The sequence below is a fragment of the Cyprinus carpio genome, chromosome B5 (assembly GCF_018340385.1).
Source record: "Cyprinus carpio isolate SPL01 chromosome B5, ASM1834038v1, whole genome shotgun sequence".
Taxonomy (NCBI): Eukaryota; Metazoa; Chordata; class Actinopteri; order Cypriniformes; family Cyprinidae; genus Cyprinus; species Cyprinus carpio.
This window is the reverse complement of record NC_056601.1, coordinates 1,999,906-2,018,532: the sequence shown is the minus strand read 5'-3', so window position 1 is coordinate 2,018,532 and position 18,627 is coordinate 1,999,906. Positions and strand designations below refer to the sequence as shown.

The 18,627-nt window shown below is 39.1% G+C and overlaps 1 protein-coding gene across 13 annotated transcripts in view; it reads right to left on the bottom strand.

Annotated features, from left to right (window-relative positions):
* LOC109090333 (autism susceptibility gene 2 protein homolog) overlaps positions 1 to 18,627 on the bottom strand; it is a 262,493-nt gene that overhangs the window by 34,581 nt on the left and 209,285 nt on the right. For all 13 annotated transcript variants that reach the window (XM_042723541.1, XM_042723542.1, XM_042723544.1 and 10 more), the window contains one exon: positions 3,812 to 3,860. In XM_042723541.1, the coding sequence (XP_042579475.1) occupies positions 3,812 to 3,860 (49 nt within the window). The remainder of the gene's footprint in view (positions 1 to 3,811; positions 3,861 to 18,627) is intronic.

Sequence of the window (18,627 nt, the reverse complement as noted above, 5' to 3'; positions counted from 1 at the left end):
ATGAGTGCTTAGAGAACGACCCTGCGGCTCCCAGGGGACAGCGGTGGAAGGGACGCAGGGAGGGGGAGCAGCATCCATCCTCTGCGGAATTGATTCGGCCAAATGCTATCAAGAAAAACCGAGTGTAACGTGTGACGACCAGACGTGGCTCTTAATCCGGAATTACATACGTTACGATAATGGTATGGACTGTAAATATTATTCATGATAAATTAGTTGGGTCAATTTGTTTTCATGGGTTGGCGCGCAGGCAACAGTGGATTAACAGCGAAAAGCGTACGACCGATGCGCGTTATCAATTTTGATCTTGTGCGGCAGTGGCACTGGCTGTTACCCCCTGCTTTTTTGTTGCTTTCTCACTCTCTTTCTTTCTTTGTTCTACAGTCCTAATCCACTATGTGCGGGCCGGTGAGTTTAATGGAAACAATTTATTAAGTCCGGCTTAAAATGCCATCTGCTGTTAAGCCTTCCAAAGCCACTAAGCTCTCAGTTTGGCCCAAAGTTGGCGGTGATTCTCGCGTACAGTAATACGCTGTTTAAAATGAGCACAACGGGTCAAAATTAATCAGGATTAGCAAACCAGAAATCCACTTCACAAATGGCTTTCCACTACAATCTTCCTTAGCTATCCCAGCATGCACCGGGTTTGCCTGACAGACCTCACACACAAAATGGGTGCGTCACCGCTTCACTGATGGGTAAAATGAAGAGAAAGAGACCAACCCCCCTCCCAACTACGCTTGGAGTCTCTAACATTATTGTGGAGCTGGCAGATGCTGCACACTGTTCTAGGACCAACAATCACCTTATATATATGCATTAGCCGTACTGCAGCTTGGACACCATGTAAAACAGAGCTATACTTCATACGTGACAGAATGATTGGCAGACAGACAGATTAACATACAGTTAATTAAAATTATAGATAGAAAAACACATATTGTATCAACTGTTTCCACAATGACACAAAAATGACAGGTTAGTTAAGACGCTGAAATCACTGCGAGCGTCACGCGTGCTTCCGTGTGTGTAATAAACAAAACTGCGCCATTCATTAACAGAGACACGCAGAACATGCAGGATTCATATTTAAATTGACTCTTCCGGCTTAATATTTACAGATATTAGTCCATATCGCAATTTGATTTAAGTGCAATGACCTACTTTTGATTGATTAATTAAAAATTTTACAAATTCCATGACATTCCACATTAAACTGTAAATTCCTTTTTTATGACTGGATTCTGCGATTCCGTCTGCGTTTTCCGCATCGCTGAAATCATAGGGCCCTACTTCATTCAGGGCAAGAAAAACCTGGCTCCATTAGAGGGAGAGCAAGCCTCTTCAAAAGTTGCAAAAAGCACAGCGACGGCGGTAATTATATGAGCTCACATTAGTATAAGACTAAACAGCTTTTAAGCTGATACAAAAACTTGTATGTCACCACAGTACTTGACTGAGGCCACAAAATCAATCAAATCAAGCACCGGCGTGCACGAAAGCTGTTTACAGATACAAAGACACATGCATATTTGTGTAAGCTGCACCACATGCATGAAGAGGTATTTCCCTGTAATGCAATTCTCAAACGCGAGACTTGAGCCAAGCGAGTGATCAGTCTGCCAGAAGTTCTCCAGGGCAGACCAATTTGGGGATCAGAGCGGAGCGAGCTTTAGATTGGTCTCGGCGGACGTACTGTAATGGGACACATATGCTCCTATACCCCCAAAATCTAGAATAACAGCCTGGAGGAATGGGTGCATTCCATGGAAGAAAGTTTGGACAACCCACATTCAACAACGACAACAGGAGAACAATGGTAATGATACTATACATTCCTTGCCAAACGATTTGGAAGCTAAAATCAGAAGAGTAATTACGGCAACTGCAAAACCAAGTGAAAGAACACTACGCCACTAACACACAGGAAATCCGAAAATAAACTTGACAACTACTATTTTTATGGTTTCAGCTAAACGCTTACCCAGAACCAAAGGTTTCCAGGTTAGACTCAAAAGACACCAAACTGGAACTACAGCGAAACTACTGGATGCATAGAGTTCCGAAGACTGAACTTAAACTGGCACGAAACCTATGGATATCAAAGGCTCTGAAGTCTGAACTTGAAGAATAATGCAACTTCTAGGACATCAACTAGCATTTTGAAAAATGTTTTGATCATTATCACTAAATTTTTATGGCCTCCAGCTATTTCCAGCAAACTGGAACTGTTATGGAACTAAATGGACATGAAAAGTTATGACGATGTGAAGGAACTTTCATGAAATTTAATGGATATCTTAACCTTTATTTAAACAGGAAAGTCACATTGAGGTTAAAACCTCTTTTACAAGTGAGACCTATGAATGGTTACAAAGTCTGAACTGGACCTGGATATTAAAGATTACAACGTCAGAAATGAAATGATATAATTTAAAATATTTTCGTCAAACATGATTGGTTTCAAAGGTTTTACCTCCATGCAAGATCTCTACAGACTGTATCAAATCGCTAGTACGATAATATTTATTCCCTGCAGTCCTAAACCACTTAATCCACATATTCCTACTCTTGGTTTTACATTTGTTTCTAATCCTAATCTGGCACTTCCTACTACTTTCTGCTTTCTCTGTCTCATCTCTTTGATCCCTGGGGAGTGTGTTTGCATGACACACATTAGCAGGATTTTAAGGAAGATGCAGTTTGTCTCGCAATCAGCCGTAACAGATTAGGGCATCTGTAATATCAACAACAACAACAACAAGCTCTTCTGTTGACATCAGAAGAGTTCAAACCATGTGCTCTGATCTACTTTTAAACACGTTAGCTGTTGCACAAGTCTTTTCCAACGGTTATGTCTGGAAGTCATCCACAGACATGAAAAAAAGGACTTTAATTTGGACCCCGACAGTAGTCACAAGTTTTACTCTTCCTCTGAGCTCGACTTGTCTCTTCTCACTTCCTCTTTTCTCCGTTTTCAGAGAGTGGGGGGCAAAGGCTCTCCAAAGGATTCATGCCGGGCATCAGAAGTGCAGCATTAAACTAGACAGCTCCTTCGCACTGTGCAACAAACAGAATTCGTTTCACAACTTAGTTCCCCTACAAAACCTGGATGTGAACCAACTAAAAAAAAACTTCTTGGGCCGACTTCCTACTGCTCTCATCTAAACTTTTGCTACTACTGGAATCAGTAAAAAGTAGCTTGGATCCGCATTAAAAGCAGCAGACACTTGAAAATTAGTTAAAAATACAAGGAAGCAAATAAGGATCCCAGCATTTTAGTCTTAAGCTTTTAGCATGATTACAGAGCATTTGAGATTTGCTGTCTGGTATTGAGGTCTCATGTTGTAACCCCAACCCGCCCCCCAACCTAACAAACCCTTCTAATGAGGCATGACTTGCTTCTAACATACGTACTTCTACACATGACCAACCTAACAAACGCAGCATTTGAAGGGAACCTGGAAAAGAGTCCCAACCACAAAAAAACCAATCAAAAAAAAAGAAAAAACAACATAAAAAAAAAAATGACTGAGAAAAACAGAACAGCACTATTCTGGCATACTGCATATTGTCAGGCTTTGGGGGGAAAACATTAACTTCAACACCAAAAACATCGCCTATCAACTGCTGCCTGAAATTAGAACAGAGCCTACTAGAATTCAGTATCTTGAATACTGAAATGACAACCCTGGGCTTTGTTTTCAAAACTTTGTTTATGAATGGGGTAAAAGGTCAAATCACGTCTAAAACATCCAATGCAGGAGAAATGACATTACATAGCATCCACAATATAGATTCATGCTCTTACCTTTAGTTGCAGTAGGCGAGAAAAGCTTCTCTGATCCTACATCAGATGCCTGAAAAACAGAAGTGAGACACAATTAGGCCATGTTCAAGTAAAGTTCCTTTTTAAAAAACTGCTCTCATCCTCCCCTTTTTTAGGGGGGCAATAACATTGGGGGACACCATTGTGCCAACCTAAAAAAATCTATACCAACAAAGAAAGAACAGAGAAAGAAGAAAAACCAGAGGAGAATGATGTAAAAAGCCAACAGACAAATAAAACACTGTGCGAATGTTTAAGCGGAGCCAACTTGCGCAATTTTCCACATCCTTACTCTTAATGATTTAACAAAAGAACACTGATGGATGGTGACATCACAAACCCTACCCGCAGATTAGAATGGGAAAAAAGTAATCTCCCTACAAAGTGACTTAAGTGCTATGTAGACTAAACACAAGTGTGCTTTTCCTTCCCCTCCACGTACCAGAGCATGTAGTTTCTGGCAAGCAGCGAGAAAAAGAAAACATGCCATGCTCTTACAAAAACACACAGTCACTGGCAGACAGGACGTGGGGCTCTTAACGAAGAGAAAGAACTCTTAAATTCTTCACACTATACACAAGGCTGGTGAAGAATGCCGGCACACACATTCCAGCTTTTTCTTAGAATAGAACTACAGTCTATCAATACAAAACACACACTATGGATTTAATTCAGCAAGAGAGAGCAGACAGTCTTGTGTTTACATATCTTCTTATTCTGAGCTTCTCTTTCCTATATTATTATCCCTATGCATATGCTAAAAGACGAGCAAGAAGAAAGAACACTGCTTTAGAAAACATTAATTTGAGAATGTGGTTACACTTTATTTTAAGCTGTTCTTGTTAAAGTGTAATTATACATTTAAGTACCGAATAATATTAATTAACTGCATGTAATTACTAGATATGGTTAGGGTTATGATTAGGGTTTGGCTTAGGGTTACTTGGACATAATTGTGCATAATTTACTGCTATTATAATAGAGATATAACAAGGTCACTTTAAAATAAAGCGTCACCAAAAATGTCACGGTCTCATTTTTATATGCAACATATTGTATGCATAGTGTTTTCCAATTCTGCAAGACCACAGTTTTTCTGTTTGAATCTTCTGCAGACCAAGTTTCTAGCTCCATTAATAACTTGTTCTTTAGAATGTGTACTCAGTCTAATATGAAAAACCTCCTGTGAGACCAGACCCACAGCGTGGCATAATTTCTGAGACCTCCGCTGACGTGAATCCTGGACTGCGTTAATAAAGAGCTCTATTTCAGCCCCATAATTCACTATGTCAGGGGACTCATTTTTCAGCAAGCGGGATTTTTTTATTACACAAGCTCTCTGTGTCTGAGCGCTGGAACACTTTAGCTCACACACCCATAAGGATTACATGAAAGAAAAGAGGTTCAGTTGAAACTGGGCCCGTAGCACATGTATAAGCCTCGGGTTTGGGCAACGACTGTCGTTAACGTTCGCTTGGCGCGCGCCTTTAATGTTGAAAAGGAACTTTCAATATAATGATCCGTCTATGAAAGGTATTCTTATGAGAGCTTAAAACAAGATTTTTTTTTTATTTTTTTTTTATGGTGGTTGCATTTCACTGTTTGTATTTTTTGCCAGTGAGCTCTTCTACCGAGCAGCCTTTAAACTGTGTCCTTACAGGCCAGAGGTTAAAGGTCACTTATAAGAAATTCTTTGCACTCTTACAACGCAGGGGGGCCGAGCGGTGATTAAAGTACAGAGTTATCAAAATGAACAGGAAAGGAGAACGAACGAGAGAGAAAAAAAACAAAGCAAAGACGCTGCCTGCTGAAGGAAACAGAGGGGCTATAACCATTTCAAAATGGAGGAAATTGAAGCCACATTGCTGGGAGCCAAACAGCGTTGGCGGAGCCACAGGAGGCCTGACCCAAGAGGACGTGTGATACTGGATCTGGAAGCAGAGAGGCCGGGCCTGGGACTCTGAGATACAAAAACAGCCCTCAGTTCACTTCTCCCATTGCACTCATTAACTACAGGCTATGATGCAGCCTCCTCTGGAGCATGACCCGACTCTCACAGGAGGAAAACACAGAGATGGACGGCCAGAGGAAGAGGTAGGGAGGGAGTTAGAAAAATAAAAAGGTCACGGCCATGTGTTGAGACCTGCTGCCTACAGTTGTAAAGCGCCACTGTAAGAATGAACGGGAAAGGGAAGACAGGGAGGTGAGGTCAGATTCGTTGCACCAAAACAGTGCTAAGCCGTAAAAAGAAACAATCACAGCAGCCAGAGTTCAAACTACAACAAACACCCAAACGTTTTATACTGCTTCTTTTAACAGGCTCTAACAGACTTTACAGGCTGGACGAAGCCAAAAGGATGAAAGCAGCTGACATGAAATACCTTTGAGAAGTATTCTGCGGGTTGACATGACGCAAGTATTGATTCAAATCAAAATCAATACGCAGGCGCAAAAGGTAAAATACGGAAAATTTCAGATGTTAGGGTCAACATTTTTCAAAAATAAATCAATAAAAAGTAAATAAAAATGTTAAAACCATGGAATTAATATGGTATTCCTATATACAATACTATTCAAATCATTCCAATATTTGGTTTAGTGCTCAAGAAATATTTCTGATTATCCATGTTGAATCCAGAGGCTTAATATTTTTATGGAAAACAGCAGGATTCTTTGATGAATAAAAATTTCATAAAAACAGCATTTCTATGAAATATAAATCTTTTGTAACATTATAACCATATTTGTCACTTTTGATTCATCGAATGTGTCACTGCTGTATAATATCACACACACACTTGCATTTGTGGTTTATGGGGACTCTCCATAGGCATTATGGATTTTTTTTTATATTGTACAAACTGTAATTTTTTATCACCCTATACCTAAACCTACCCCTTACAAAAACTATTTTTGAGTTTAATAAAACACAATTTTGTATGTTTTTTAAGCCTTTTTTTTTTTTTTTTTACAGGGACACAGGAAGTGTCCTCATAAAGCATGTTTATGTTATACTACACATGTCATTATACACATTTGTGTCCTCATAAACCATATATACCAGTACACACACACACATATATAAAACGTACGGATACCAAATTTCTGAAAGGTAGTGTATTTGGTGTTATTACACATTACAAATATACCATGGTATTACCAACACAATACTGAACATCATACACAATAGCTGCATCTTAATAAAAAAAACTCATCAAATAAGTCCAGCCCATGAATATAAAAATAATCCAATACTGTATAAACAATTCCACTGAAACGCATCATAGAAGCAGTAATACAGCATGAGTCGAGTGATGGTTTCCTCCCCTGCTCCTCCTCCTCACGCCCCTCTGTTCACCCCCGACACCCGCGGGTTCAGTGCCAGGAGAGCGTGGCACAGCGGAGCCACTGGAGGCTTCAGAGGAAGGTGTGGCACTGGTGCGCTGTCTGTCTGTCTGTCTGTCTGTAAAAAAGTAAGCCCCAATGTTAGTTTCTCATATTAGTAACTATAATGCTTATTATTTATTATATATTTTTTTTACAAAAAACATGTCTCCAATATGGATTTATTAATTATTTAAAAAAATTGCATGTGTATATATGCATACATAAATGATATAAACACACGCCCCTCTGTTGATTATATAATTGTAAAGATATAATATAATTTAATATATAATTTCCAATGTTATAATTCCTAGTATTATTAATTATATTCTTATACTTATTAATTAATATTATTTCTAATATTATGTATTGTTGACATCTCTTCCTCAAGGAGAGACTATGCCTGATCCTAGAAACATCTAAGAAGCAGGAGAGTTCAGCAAACGTTCTCCTTTAAGTGTTCTCTCATGTACACATTAGTTCCTCAGGACTGCGCGTGTGTTTGCCTGCCGCTGCACCCATGCAGTCATCCAGGCATACAAGTTCCTGCTAATGAAACTCCAAATTAATTATCTTCACTGTGTTTGTCCTTCTCTCTCCCCTCCTCTCGCTGCTCTGCTTAATGACCTCCTACATACTCGTTTATCATGAGCGCTGCTACATCTCTCCCCCTGCGCTCTCATCCTATCAGTCGAGCGCAGACCGCCTCCAGTCAGAACAGGTGTGTGTGAGAGTGATTACAGCTCTCTGCCCTCTCCACTCCACAGGAGTGACACACACACACACACACACAAACTCCCACACCAGCGCATTAGACATGCATCTGCACCTAAAGCATCATTAAGATGATAATGTATTCCACTGGGTGACCGTGCAAAATGCAGGCCTACCCACAAGTCTGTGCTGCTCGCCGCAAGCGCCACATTCCACGTCAGCCGTGATTGGCCAAGGGTGGGGGGGGGACGATTCCTCCATTGAACATTAGCTTGGCAACAACATGACGAGAACCTAAAGCGGAATCGCAGCACAGCTCCTGCGGTTTGCATATCTAAATCACCCGCAGTTCTTGCGATCCCATCTCTAATTCACCTCTTTCCTTGCAGTTACTTAATTTACATTTTTACCATCCTACTTGCTCGGATCTCTCTTCATTTATCTTTCTGTAGTAATCTTCCTCATCCAATGTATTCCTTTCTTCCATCTTTCTCGCTATAATTTAATCTCTCTTTCTCTCACACATTTTTCTACATTTTTTTTTTTTTTGCAATAGCCTCCCCCTGCTTTTGAGCATTCGCAGGCTGTTAACATAGCAGCCGGCTGGTGCGAAATACAAATTAGAAAGCTATCCGGTGAGAGTAGGACAGACTGAGATCACAGGGGAGGCAGAGAAAGAGAGACAGCGAGGGTGGGGGGGTAAAGATGTGTCGCATAGTAATACTAAAGCCAAACAGCAAGACAGGGTCACAAATCAGCTCCGTTGTGGTTGCCTCCAGGGTCTGATACATGGCCAGGAATAAACAAGTTATGAGAAACAAGGTAAAAAGCAAAGAAAAATGGAAGGGAAGAGTCTTTCATACACATATAGTGAGCTCTGTTCCAAAACCTAGTGAGCTGCCTAAATAGGGATCACCGATATGTTCCAAAAATCAATGTAGTGGCAAAGTACAACGCAGAATGCAATATTTTTGTATGGTTTAAAAGCACAAAAATAAACAATAAAATAAAATAAAAAATAAAATAAAATTTTTACAAATCAGAAAAAAATATTTTAAATAAAATATTAAATAAATTTTGCTTTTTGAGACAAAAACTAAATAATTAAATAACAACAAAAACAATACAAAATAGAAAAAATATAAATAATGCAAGAATACTTTAAAATATACTACTACTACTAATAATTATTATTAATGTATTTTAAATGTCCAAAGAATGATATGCACAACCAATTTGTATTATCAATCTTGCCTTCCGAAACAAAAACTCAATTCTATCACAATAAAAACAATATGCATTGTGATTGAAAATTATAATAGGAATACTATTATTATACTATATTTGATATAACTAAACATATATTATTATCATTATTATTATCATTAATAAATATACTTCCATTCAAACACTGTAAAAATATCTATAAAAATATATTCATTCATTTAGTACAAATTGACTATTTACCCCAGTTTCATAAGTATGCAGTAGACAAGTTCACGAGGTTTTGGAGTTACAGACTCACACATATACCAAGCAAAACATGCATTCAGTAACTTGGCGGGCTGAAAGAGAGACATTCAATTCAACTGTATTTCTAAAGTGCTTTTCACATTATTATCTCAAAGCAGCTTTGTAAGGATCATGCCTTAAAACCAGTTAGCAAACCATGGGCAAATCCTGCTAAGGTGGTGAAAGTACAGAATAAGGAGCATAAAAAGCTGACCAGCTGGATAGTGATAGTAAGACAAAATTAAACTCCAGCACAAATCAACTGCTTATGCTATGCCTGCTTTCTTGAAACCAGTGTTTCAGCCACACAGGAACTGTCAAGGGCCTCCTCGTCTTTAATGTGAAAGCAGGAGAAGATAAAACGTGGCTTATCGGCTAAGGAATCAGAGCCTGTTCTTTAGTAGACACACTGCAGATACAGATCTTAGTCCAGGGTTTCTTACTCCTGCCAACACGACCGAGATAAGGAGAGTAGCAAAGAAAGAGAGTGAGAAAGAGATAAACAAGCTCTCATTCTGCTTAACCGGACACTTCCATTAGATGCTTATGTCATTCAATCCGCAAGACTCTTAAGTAGCCTACTATCTAAAACTCGACTGAAGCGGAGACAAACCAAGATACAGAACAATCTGAATGAAATGTTTTGCACATAGCATATCCCTACATGTTCATCGCTTCGCTCAAGTGTGAATATCACAACATTTCACTGCTGGTTATATATGCTCTATATAATTGTGTATGTGACAAATAAAAATCTTGAATCTACAGGGGTTTGAGAGGTCTTCTACCATTTTTTTTTTCTTCCAGGTTGCAAAATTAAGTTTTTAAACTTCACACTTACTGTATATCACAATAAGTTTTTTTTTTTTTGCAAATTATAAAATATTTGTATTATGTAAATAAAAATAAATACTTCACATACATTGAAATATTTTGTATTTAATACCGACACTTTGTTTTGCTTAACTCAAAGATTTTCAAATAAACGAGCGCTAGAGGTTGTATAAATTAGATTGATTAAAAAAGAAAAATTAGGATGTTTTTTTCAAGCTGTCAAAGTTAACATTTTTATTAAGTAAATTAAGTAAATAAAATTTATTACAGATATATATATATATTACAGATAACATTTTAATAATATTTTTTAAATTTTATACAATGAAAATCAATCAAACAAACTGATTCTTTAAAAATATGTTGCTTTCACAGTGTGACTAATATTTTTCTCACACAGTATGAAAGGGTCATTCTACATAAATATATAGTATTACATAATATATATAGCTGCCTTTGCATCAAAAAGTTTGAAAACCCCTGACTTAGCTGACAAAACCCTGACAAAACATCTTACAACATCTAGGTTGTAAAAGCTAGACAAGATCAAGAGAGAGCGGCACATTGAATGGACTGTACTTCAGTCTCTCACAGCCTTATTTCCGTTCATGTCAAATTAAGCATGACATACTCTGACTAAGGTGTGCGGTGCAGTCTACCAATTAAACACATGCAATTCTTGCGGGACGGCTTGAAGCACTATTCAGTGTCTCCCTTCTTCCCCTTGTTTTCTTCAATGAGAACAACGTCTGAGTCATTCACTACCTCGGGCAAGTATGAAGGAGAGCAGAGATGAGCTGCTTTTTTTTTTTTCAGATCTGCTTCGCTACAAGGGAAACCCATCCAGGCACATTGAATAATTCATAAATAATAAAGGGCTTGTGCCCCTTGCTGTGCCTTCATCTGTAGAAGAAAGACAAGGATGTTGAGGATTGTTCGGGTCTAGTTAGACAGGGAGCTCGGCGGTCGTACTACAAGCTAGACCAGTGCCTGCTCTTTAATGAGAGGAAAAAAGGCAAAGCAAGATGCCCCATTTTCATCCAACCATGAAGCCATGTGAATCTTACATGAATCATCTCCTTGTAAAAGCAAATACACATTCGGCCAAAATAAGCAGGCATCCTTACCTGAATCAAGGGTGCATTCAGAACCCAAAAACTCATTGCACTCTTGTAAGCGAGAGCTGAGCAGGATGCACACACTGTAAAAGTTAACCGTGAATTTAACGGTAAAAGACTAAAAATGCTACAGTAAAATCCTGTTAAATAGTTAATGGTAATTTCCCCAACTACATACGGTGAAAAACTTTTTGGACATTACATGTAATTTTAAGGTAGTACACCATTTTTGGATGTGAAAAAGAATGTATAATTTACAGCTGATAACCGTAAATTGACATTCCTAGAATTCCCTGCGTTACATTTCAAATTAAATGAAACTATGTTTCTTCTTATTTTTGTCTTATCAGTTGTGTACATTAGGGTTGCATGTTACATCTAATGTTTATTGCATGATTTCAGTTTCATGTGTGTCACCATGATGGCGTTTAGTGTTTGTGTGAATGACTTGAATGTGCACCTTCTATATGTTAATATTTAAAAGCTGCTTGTGATAGGGTTTGGTTCATCGTGTGACTCTCTCATCACCTGCTTTTGGTAGTTATCATTATATTACAAAGGTACAAATTAGATTTCAGTACTTAAACAGGTTGGTATAACAACATTAAATCAGTTAATGAAATTATGGTATTTAAATGCAATTTTAAGTTAAATCCGTAAAACCTAAAATGTTGCTACCGTATTTTTTACGGCAAAATCCCAGCAACCACAGCTGCCGTTTTTTTACTGTAAATTTTACAGATTTTTTTTATTTACAGTGCACAGTGGCCTTTGCACCCTAGATCCACTTGACCTCTGACCTTTGAGGTGCTGCAATCACTCACAGCGCCTGCACTGGAACTGCTAGAAATCAAAGCGGCTGCAGAGTCCTGTAAGCACATCAAAGCAGACAGGCACTTCCAGGATTCATGTGGGCGCTACAGAAAAGTTATAGGTGAAAGGGAAAAAATGAAAAAGCGAAGGCAGTGGAGGTAGAAACTGACATTGTGCCAACGGCTAATCCCCCACAACCCCTTGCTGCACAAACAGACACGGAATGCACTATATAAAGGAAGCTCACAGTTGAACAAGGCTCCTGTTGGGATGGGACGTGCCACATTAAGTGGAATTTACTTTTAAAGCAGACACCACTGCTTGTGTTACCCTGCGCTGTAACGCTATCCCTGTGCCACAGCCTCTCGGCAGGTCAACCCGGCTCTGCTCACGCCTTTAAAATCACCTTAGCAGCTCCGCTGTCCTTAAAATAGAGAGAAGAGAGACGGATGAGGGATACCGGGGACACAGGCACCTGGTTTCATCTACTTCTCATCTATTTCAAAGGGACAGATAAGCCAAAACCAATAGAGTGTTACAGTGTTCTAGCCCACCAACAGGATGTATCTGGAGCTCCTTATAGCCTGACTGATGTCTTCATTCGCTGCTAGGAAACTTGACTAGCGGACAGAGCTCAGGAACGCTGGACTGCCAGTTTGTTGAGGGAAGTTTAGAAAGGCTCGCGGCAGCTGCCCCAGGCATGTCACATTTATCTAACGCAAACCCCGGCACATTGCACAGGGCTTCTTTTATCACCCCGGCCCCAGATGTGCATCGTATGACGGCTCAAGGTGTATAAATAAACACCCAAGACGAGCACTAGCCACGCAAACCCAGCAAGCTACACGCATTCTGACAGAACGCTACACCCTGTCCGTTTATCATCAAGTCGACAACTGCGCTAACCTTGTGAGAGAGATTATGGCTCTGGCTTTCACACTTACTGTTTAAACCTCACCCCTTCACATACCAGCCACTGAGTCAACCTTGTGACAAACGGCCCCCGGTGGGGTTTCCAATTACATTCAAACTCCACTCACTGCAGAACTTGCGTCATTTGAAGCAATGTTAAGAGGCGAAGAGAGGGCTCAATCACACTAGACATGTCTAGAAGTCAATTATTTTGTCAGACAGCACTGTGTTTGCAATAAAAGTACAAAAAATTGCAAAAAGTCAATGTTTTTAGCTCGCCTACGCTAAAGTCAGCTAAGGTAATCTGACAGCAAATTGGGAATAACAATTACGTACTTTACAAAGCGCTGTGTACATATTTGCTCATGTTGTTACAGCCTTTTGTACTCAGTAAATACCTGGTAATTAGAGGGCTGTACAACAAAGTGTAATCTACTAACACGCACACTGTGTAAACCAGCTGAACAACACACCAGGGCCTCCAACTGCAAAACGAAAAAAGATCTTATGTCAACAAACACCCTTATTAGCTTTGAGACATTCTGTGAGGACTTCATTGAGCAAACACTGATATCAGTTGAAACGAACACTGCCAATTAGCACCTGTGCACGGTAAGAATTTCTGGAAAAATGCAATAAAGGTTTCGGAAGGAGCGGGCTGACGAGGGCTTGTGTGGGCGCGGTTGAATTACAAGAGACCCGGTGGAAGAAAATTAAAAGTTGCTTCGGATGCCAAGAAAGCAATGTGCAAAATCGTTCACTTCGGATTAAAATATAATGAAGCAAGTAAATGCATCTTTGTCTGACATGCTACACTTTCAATTATTCATGTGGAAAGGGAGAGAGAGAGGGGAAAACAACAACTAGCAAACAGATTCCCCAGGGTGTTCAGCCCATATACTAGGAGGCACATGATGGCAAGGATGAATTTCTCTCTCTATGCCTGTTAAAAGCTTTAATAGTCCTTGCGAGGCTCACAGCACCAGCTCTTTCTGCTAGGAATGCATCAATATTACATTTCTGGCTGATACCAATAAGACCCTTAATTTCATGATATGGCTGATAAATGGCCAGCATTACAATTCTATACCATTCTGTGTACTGTAAATACATTTATTTTATTTTAAAGTCATTTTAAATGCAACAAGTGACCTTCGGCATCACAATATTAAAGTACTGTATGATAAATGGACATGCATTTTAAGATTTACTGAACATTAGTGTTTGTGTTCTGTATATTATATATATATATATATATATATATATATATATATATATATATATATATATATATATATATACACACACACACACACACACACCCACACACCCACACACACAAACACACATAGATAAATAGACAAAGGGGTTTGTATAATATTAATATTTTTGTGTGAATCTTTTTTTTTTGATATGAATAGAAAGTTTAAAGGACCAGCATTTATTTTAAATTTTGTAACATTATGCATGTCTTCACTGTCACTTTAGAATAATTTAATGTGTCCTTGCTGAATAAAATTATTAATTTATTTTAAAAAAAAATGTACTGAACCCAAACTTTTGAACTATATATATAAATGAGATGAATAAATACATAAAATGATTTAAAAACCTGTCTGAAATTGTGCATCCATAACAATTAAAATAATTAACAGCACAATACCAAACTGGTCATTCCTTTGCATCACTTCTCTGGCACAAGAACACCATTCGGTTAATTGATTTGTTTCATATCGGAAAAAAGCAAGGTTAAGCAGCTCATTACAGAGGCCCATGATTGAATAAGCACAAACCATGTCTGGTCAATAAAACAAAACATCCTGCAGCATGACAATACTGTAATAGCATTTTAAAAGCAGATAAGCGTTTCCATACAAATGCCATTTCCCTTTATCTATATCACTAGCGTATAAATCTCATGTTGCAAACTTCCGAGGCTTGAGAAAACCCACCTGAGCTCTAATGCGAGATTAGTGTTGGTGATGCTAACATTCCTGACAGGGAAAAACCTTTTCCTTTCATTTGTCACTGGGATTATCCTCTAAGACTCAATCGACACACACTTTCCCTGTGGATCTACGAGAAATCGGATTGGTGAGTCGTTTAGACATAGTCCTGTTTGCATATCATGTCTATGGACATAAGAAGAATTCCCCTCAACATCCTTCTGGGATTGGCGGCAAATAGCAAGGAGATAAAAGGCGGATAATCCTGGAATGCCAGAATCCCTTAACCCATCATCCCGAATCCAACTGCGAGGCATCACTGACAGAAAAACCCTTCCGCGAGCAGAGATTCAGTGGCCAAGACTCCAGAGTCCCCCACTCTATCCTCACACTGCTTAAAAGCTTTACAGCCAGAAAGAAGGGGATTTAACTAAGTGGTAAAAGCAGTGAAAGGCCGGTGTGGGGGGCATGTACTGTACGTTTCCCTACTGAGCAACAAAAATGGCTTTACGATGATAAAGCCTCCTAACGTGCAAACCTCACCTCATACAAACAGCTGGCTCGTTTGAAACTCCAATAAATGAAAGGTGGTAAGAGAAGTCTTGTGATTTATGTGACGTGTTTAAAATAAGAACTGTAAAGGAGATCAAGTGCTCTGAATTTCTGGTTTTCATGTGCCTTTTCCATGTATTGAATAGTTCTTGGAGGAATTAAATACTGTGTATTCTCTGCATAAATTATACCTCAAACCACGATTTGTTGACAAGTAAGCTTTACTTTCATGAGTGAAAAAGAAAACTGATAAAAAAATATTGAGGGAACTATATTTAAAAAATCAGTGGCCGGTTACATAGAATGCAAGGACTAGTCTTACAACTTGGTAGTTGATCAGACTAGTTTTTAAGATACATAGAAGCAGGGGCACCTCTAATAAAAAAATAATAATAAACACATAAACAAATGAGGGTATAATAATAAAAAAATAATAATAAGCATATAAATAAAATAAAAAATGATTGACTAATAGTGTAAGGTGGTAAACTAAACTTATTGCATTTTGCAACTTATTGTATTCCACTGTACTGCATAGATAGCTATAACATCTAAGGACTGAATAAGCCATACAAGTCTTCCTGAATCCTGATCTCTCTCTCTCACACACACACACACACACACACACACACACACACACACACACACACACACACACACACACACACACACACAAACGTTTGTTTTTTGTGAAAAGTGGGGACATCCCATAGGCGTAATGGTTTTTATACTGTACGAACTGTATATTCTATTGCCCTACACCAACCCTACACCTAACCCTACCCCTTACAGGAAACTTTGTGCATTTTTACTTTCTCAAAAAAACTAATACTGTATGGTTATAAGCGTTTTGAAAAATGGGGACATGGGTTTTGTCCTCATAAGTCACCCTCTCCTTGTAATACCTGTGTCATACCCATGACATTATACAGAGTTGTGTCCTGATATGTCACAAAAACAAACACACACACACACACACACACACACACACACACACACACACACACACACACACACACACACACACACACACACACACACACACACACACACACCTGTTCACTGTACAAACACAAAATTTTACTGTTTGCATTTCTAGTACAACCCTCTTCCTTTAGCTCAAGTATGCAAACCTATCCGCCACATGCACTGTAATTAATATAATTTATATTAAAATAAAAATTGTAAAATAAAAATGGCAACATGATCGTTTTATATAGTATGTGTTTATATGTGTTAAGGGCTTAATTTTCGCTTGAGGAAAAAGCTGTGGTGTGATGAGGGGTGAACGCAACGAAAACTTTAAAGTAGATGGAAAACCGATTGCTCCCCCATGATATTTTGTAAACTGCATTTATGAAAAAGAACTGCACAGATGCAGATATTATAACAATCTTTCGATAAACACACATCTTGTCCTCTGTCTCTCGGTCTGTGGATTGAAGAACACACTGAAAGACGGAGAGGTGCCGATTAAAGTCTGCCGCCTTTTTCATATTTAAAGGGGACTGAGGCCATCACAAATTCATGTAGTTTATGGAGCTAATTGCAAAATTTTTAGGGGGGCTGAGTAATCATTTTAGGGGGTCTATAGCCATCTCTAGCAACCAGGGATGAGCAAAATTCAAAACTTTGGCACACACAAGTTGAAGTGCAGTTTAAATGGCAGTAAATAGAATTTACTATGAATTCACAGAAATTTGATAGGTAATAACATTCATGGAAATTAAGGCCTGGTTTCACAGACAGGACTTAGACTAAGGCAAGATTAGGCCATAGTTCAATTAGGACATTTAAGTAATTTTCATAAATGTGCCTCAGAAAGTATAATTACTGGTGTGCATTTTGAGACAAAAGAAAGCCACTGATATATTTTAAGATCAGTCAGTGTGTCTTATAGTTGAAACATCTCAGACTTGCATTTTAGTCTGGGACTAGGCTTAAGCCTGGTCTGTGAAACCGGGGGAAAGTGTTTTAGCACTCTGGTGTATAACATTTAAGACAAGTTTAAATATAATTAGATATAAATTTAAAGGTGCAGATCTTGGAAAATGCTAACTTTAGCCTGATAGCACTGAAAGCGTACGTTCCACCCTCCCAGCAAATCGCCGTGTAAAGCCAAGCCCCCTGATCGCATGAACGCGAACAGACCAGACAACCAGAGACAACATTACTACAATGCATCATGTGTCATTCGCCGGTGAGAAAACTATAGTATAATAATTATTATACTATTCTCAATTCAATTCAAGCACCCAGACCTCCTGCATCCTAGTTTTGCACAGCAAGCATCACTCACCTTTTCTTAAAACTGTTAAATGCAGTACCAAAGAACAATGCGGTCACTTAGATGTGAAACAGACCCCAAAACCAAACCATAAAAAACACCCATGCTTCTAAAACCTGTGACCAATGGCAAACTATCAGCACCTCAGGCCCTCGGTTACGCTTTATTAACAGGTGGCGTGCTCCTCATAGCAGACACATGCAACTTGAACGTCGGCCAGCCACATCAAAAAACCCACCCAGACCCAGGCCTTGAACCCGCCCACCTGGAGGCCGTATATCACCCAGCCGGAGCTGCGCTGAGAAAACCTCGCTAGATCAAACAAATACTAGGAAGAGGGCAACTGACAGAAATACTCCAGGAATCACCTCTCTCTCTCATTCTTTGCTATCCCTCAGCTGACGGTGAACAGGCACCTTGTGAGTTACGACTGAAAGCTCCCTGCGGGTTATCGGAGGATAACAGAAGTTGGCCCTGTGGAGTCGGCCTGAATGGGGCCCAATTATATTTAGTGTACGTGGGTGTGCGGCACCTGCCAGTGCCCTTCAAACCCTCAGTACAACGCAGCAGACAAATCAATGATAAGCCCACCGGGCTCCTTTTGCTCCCGACACCTCTCCGTCTTCGTCTGCCTTCCCTTCCCATTATAGCTGGCTGTCACTTGTTGGATTATTACCGCTGCACTCTGCACCCGGAGTACGGAGAGGGGGTGGACAGAAATGT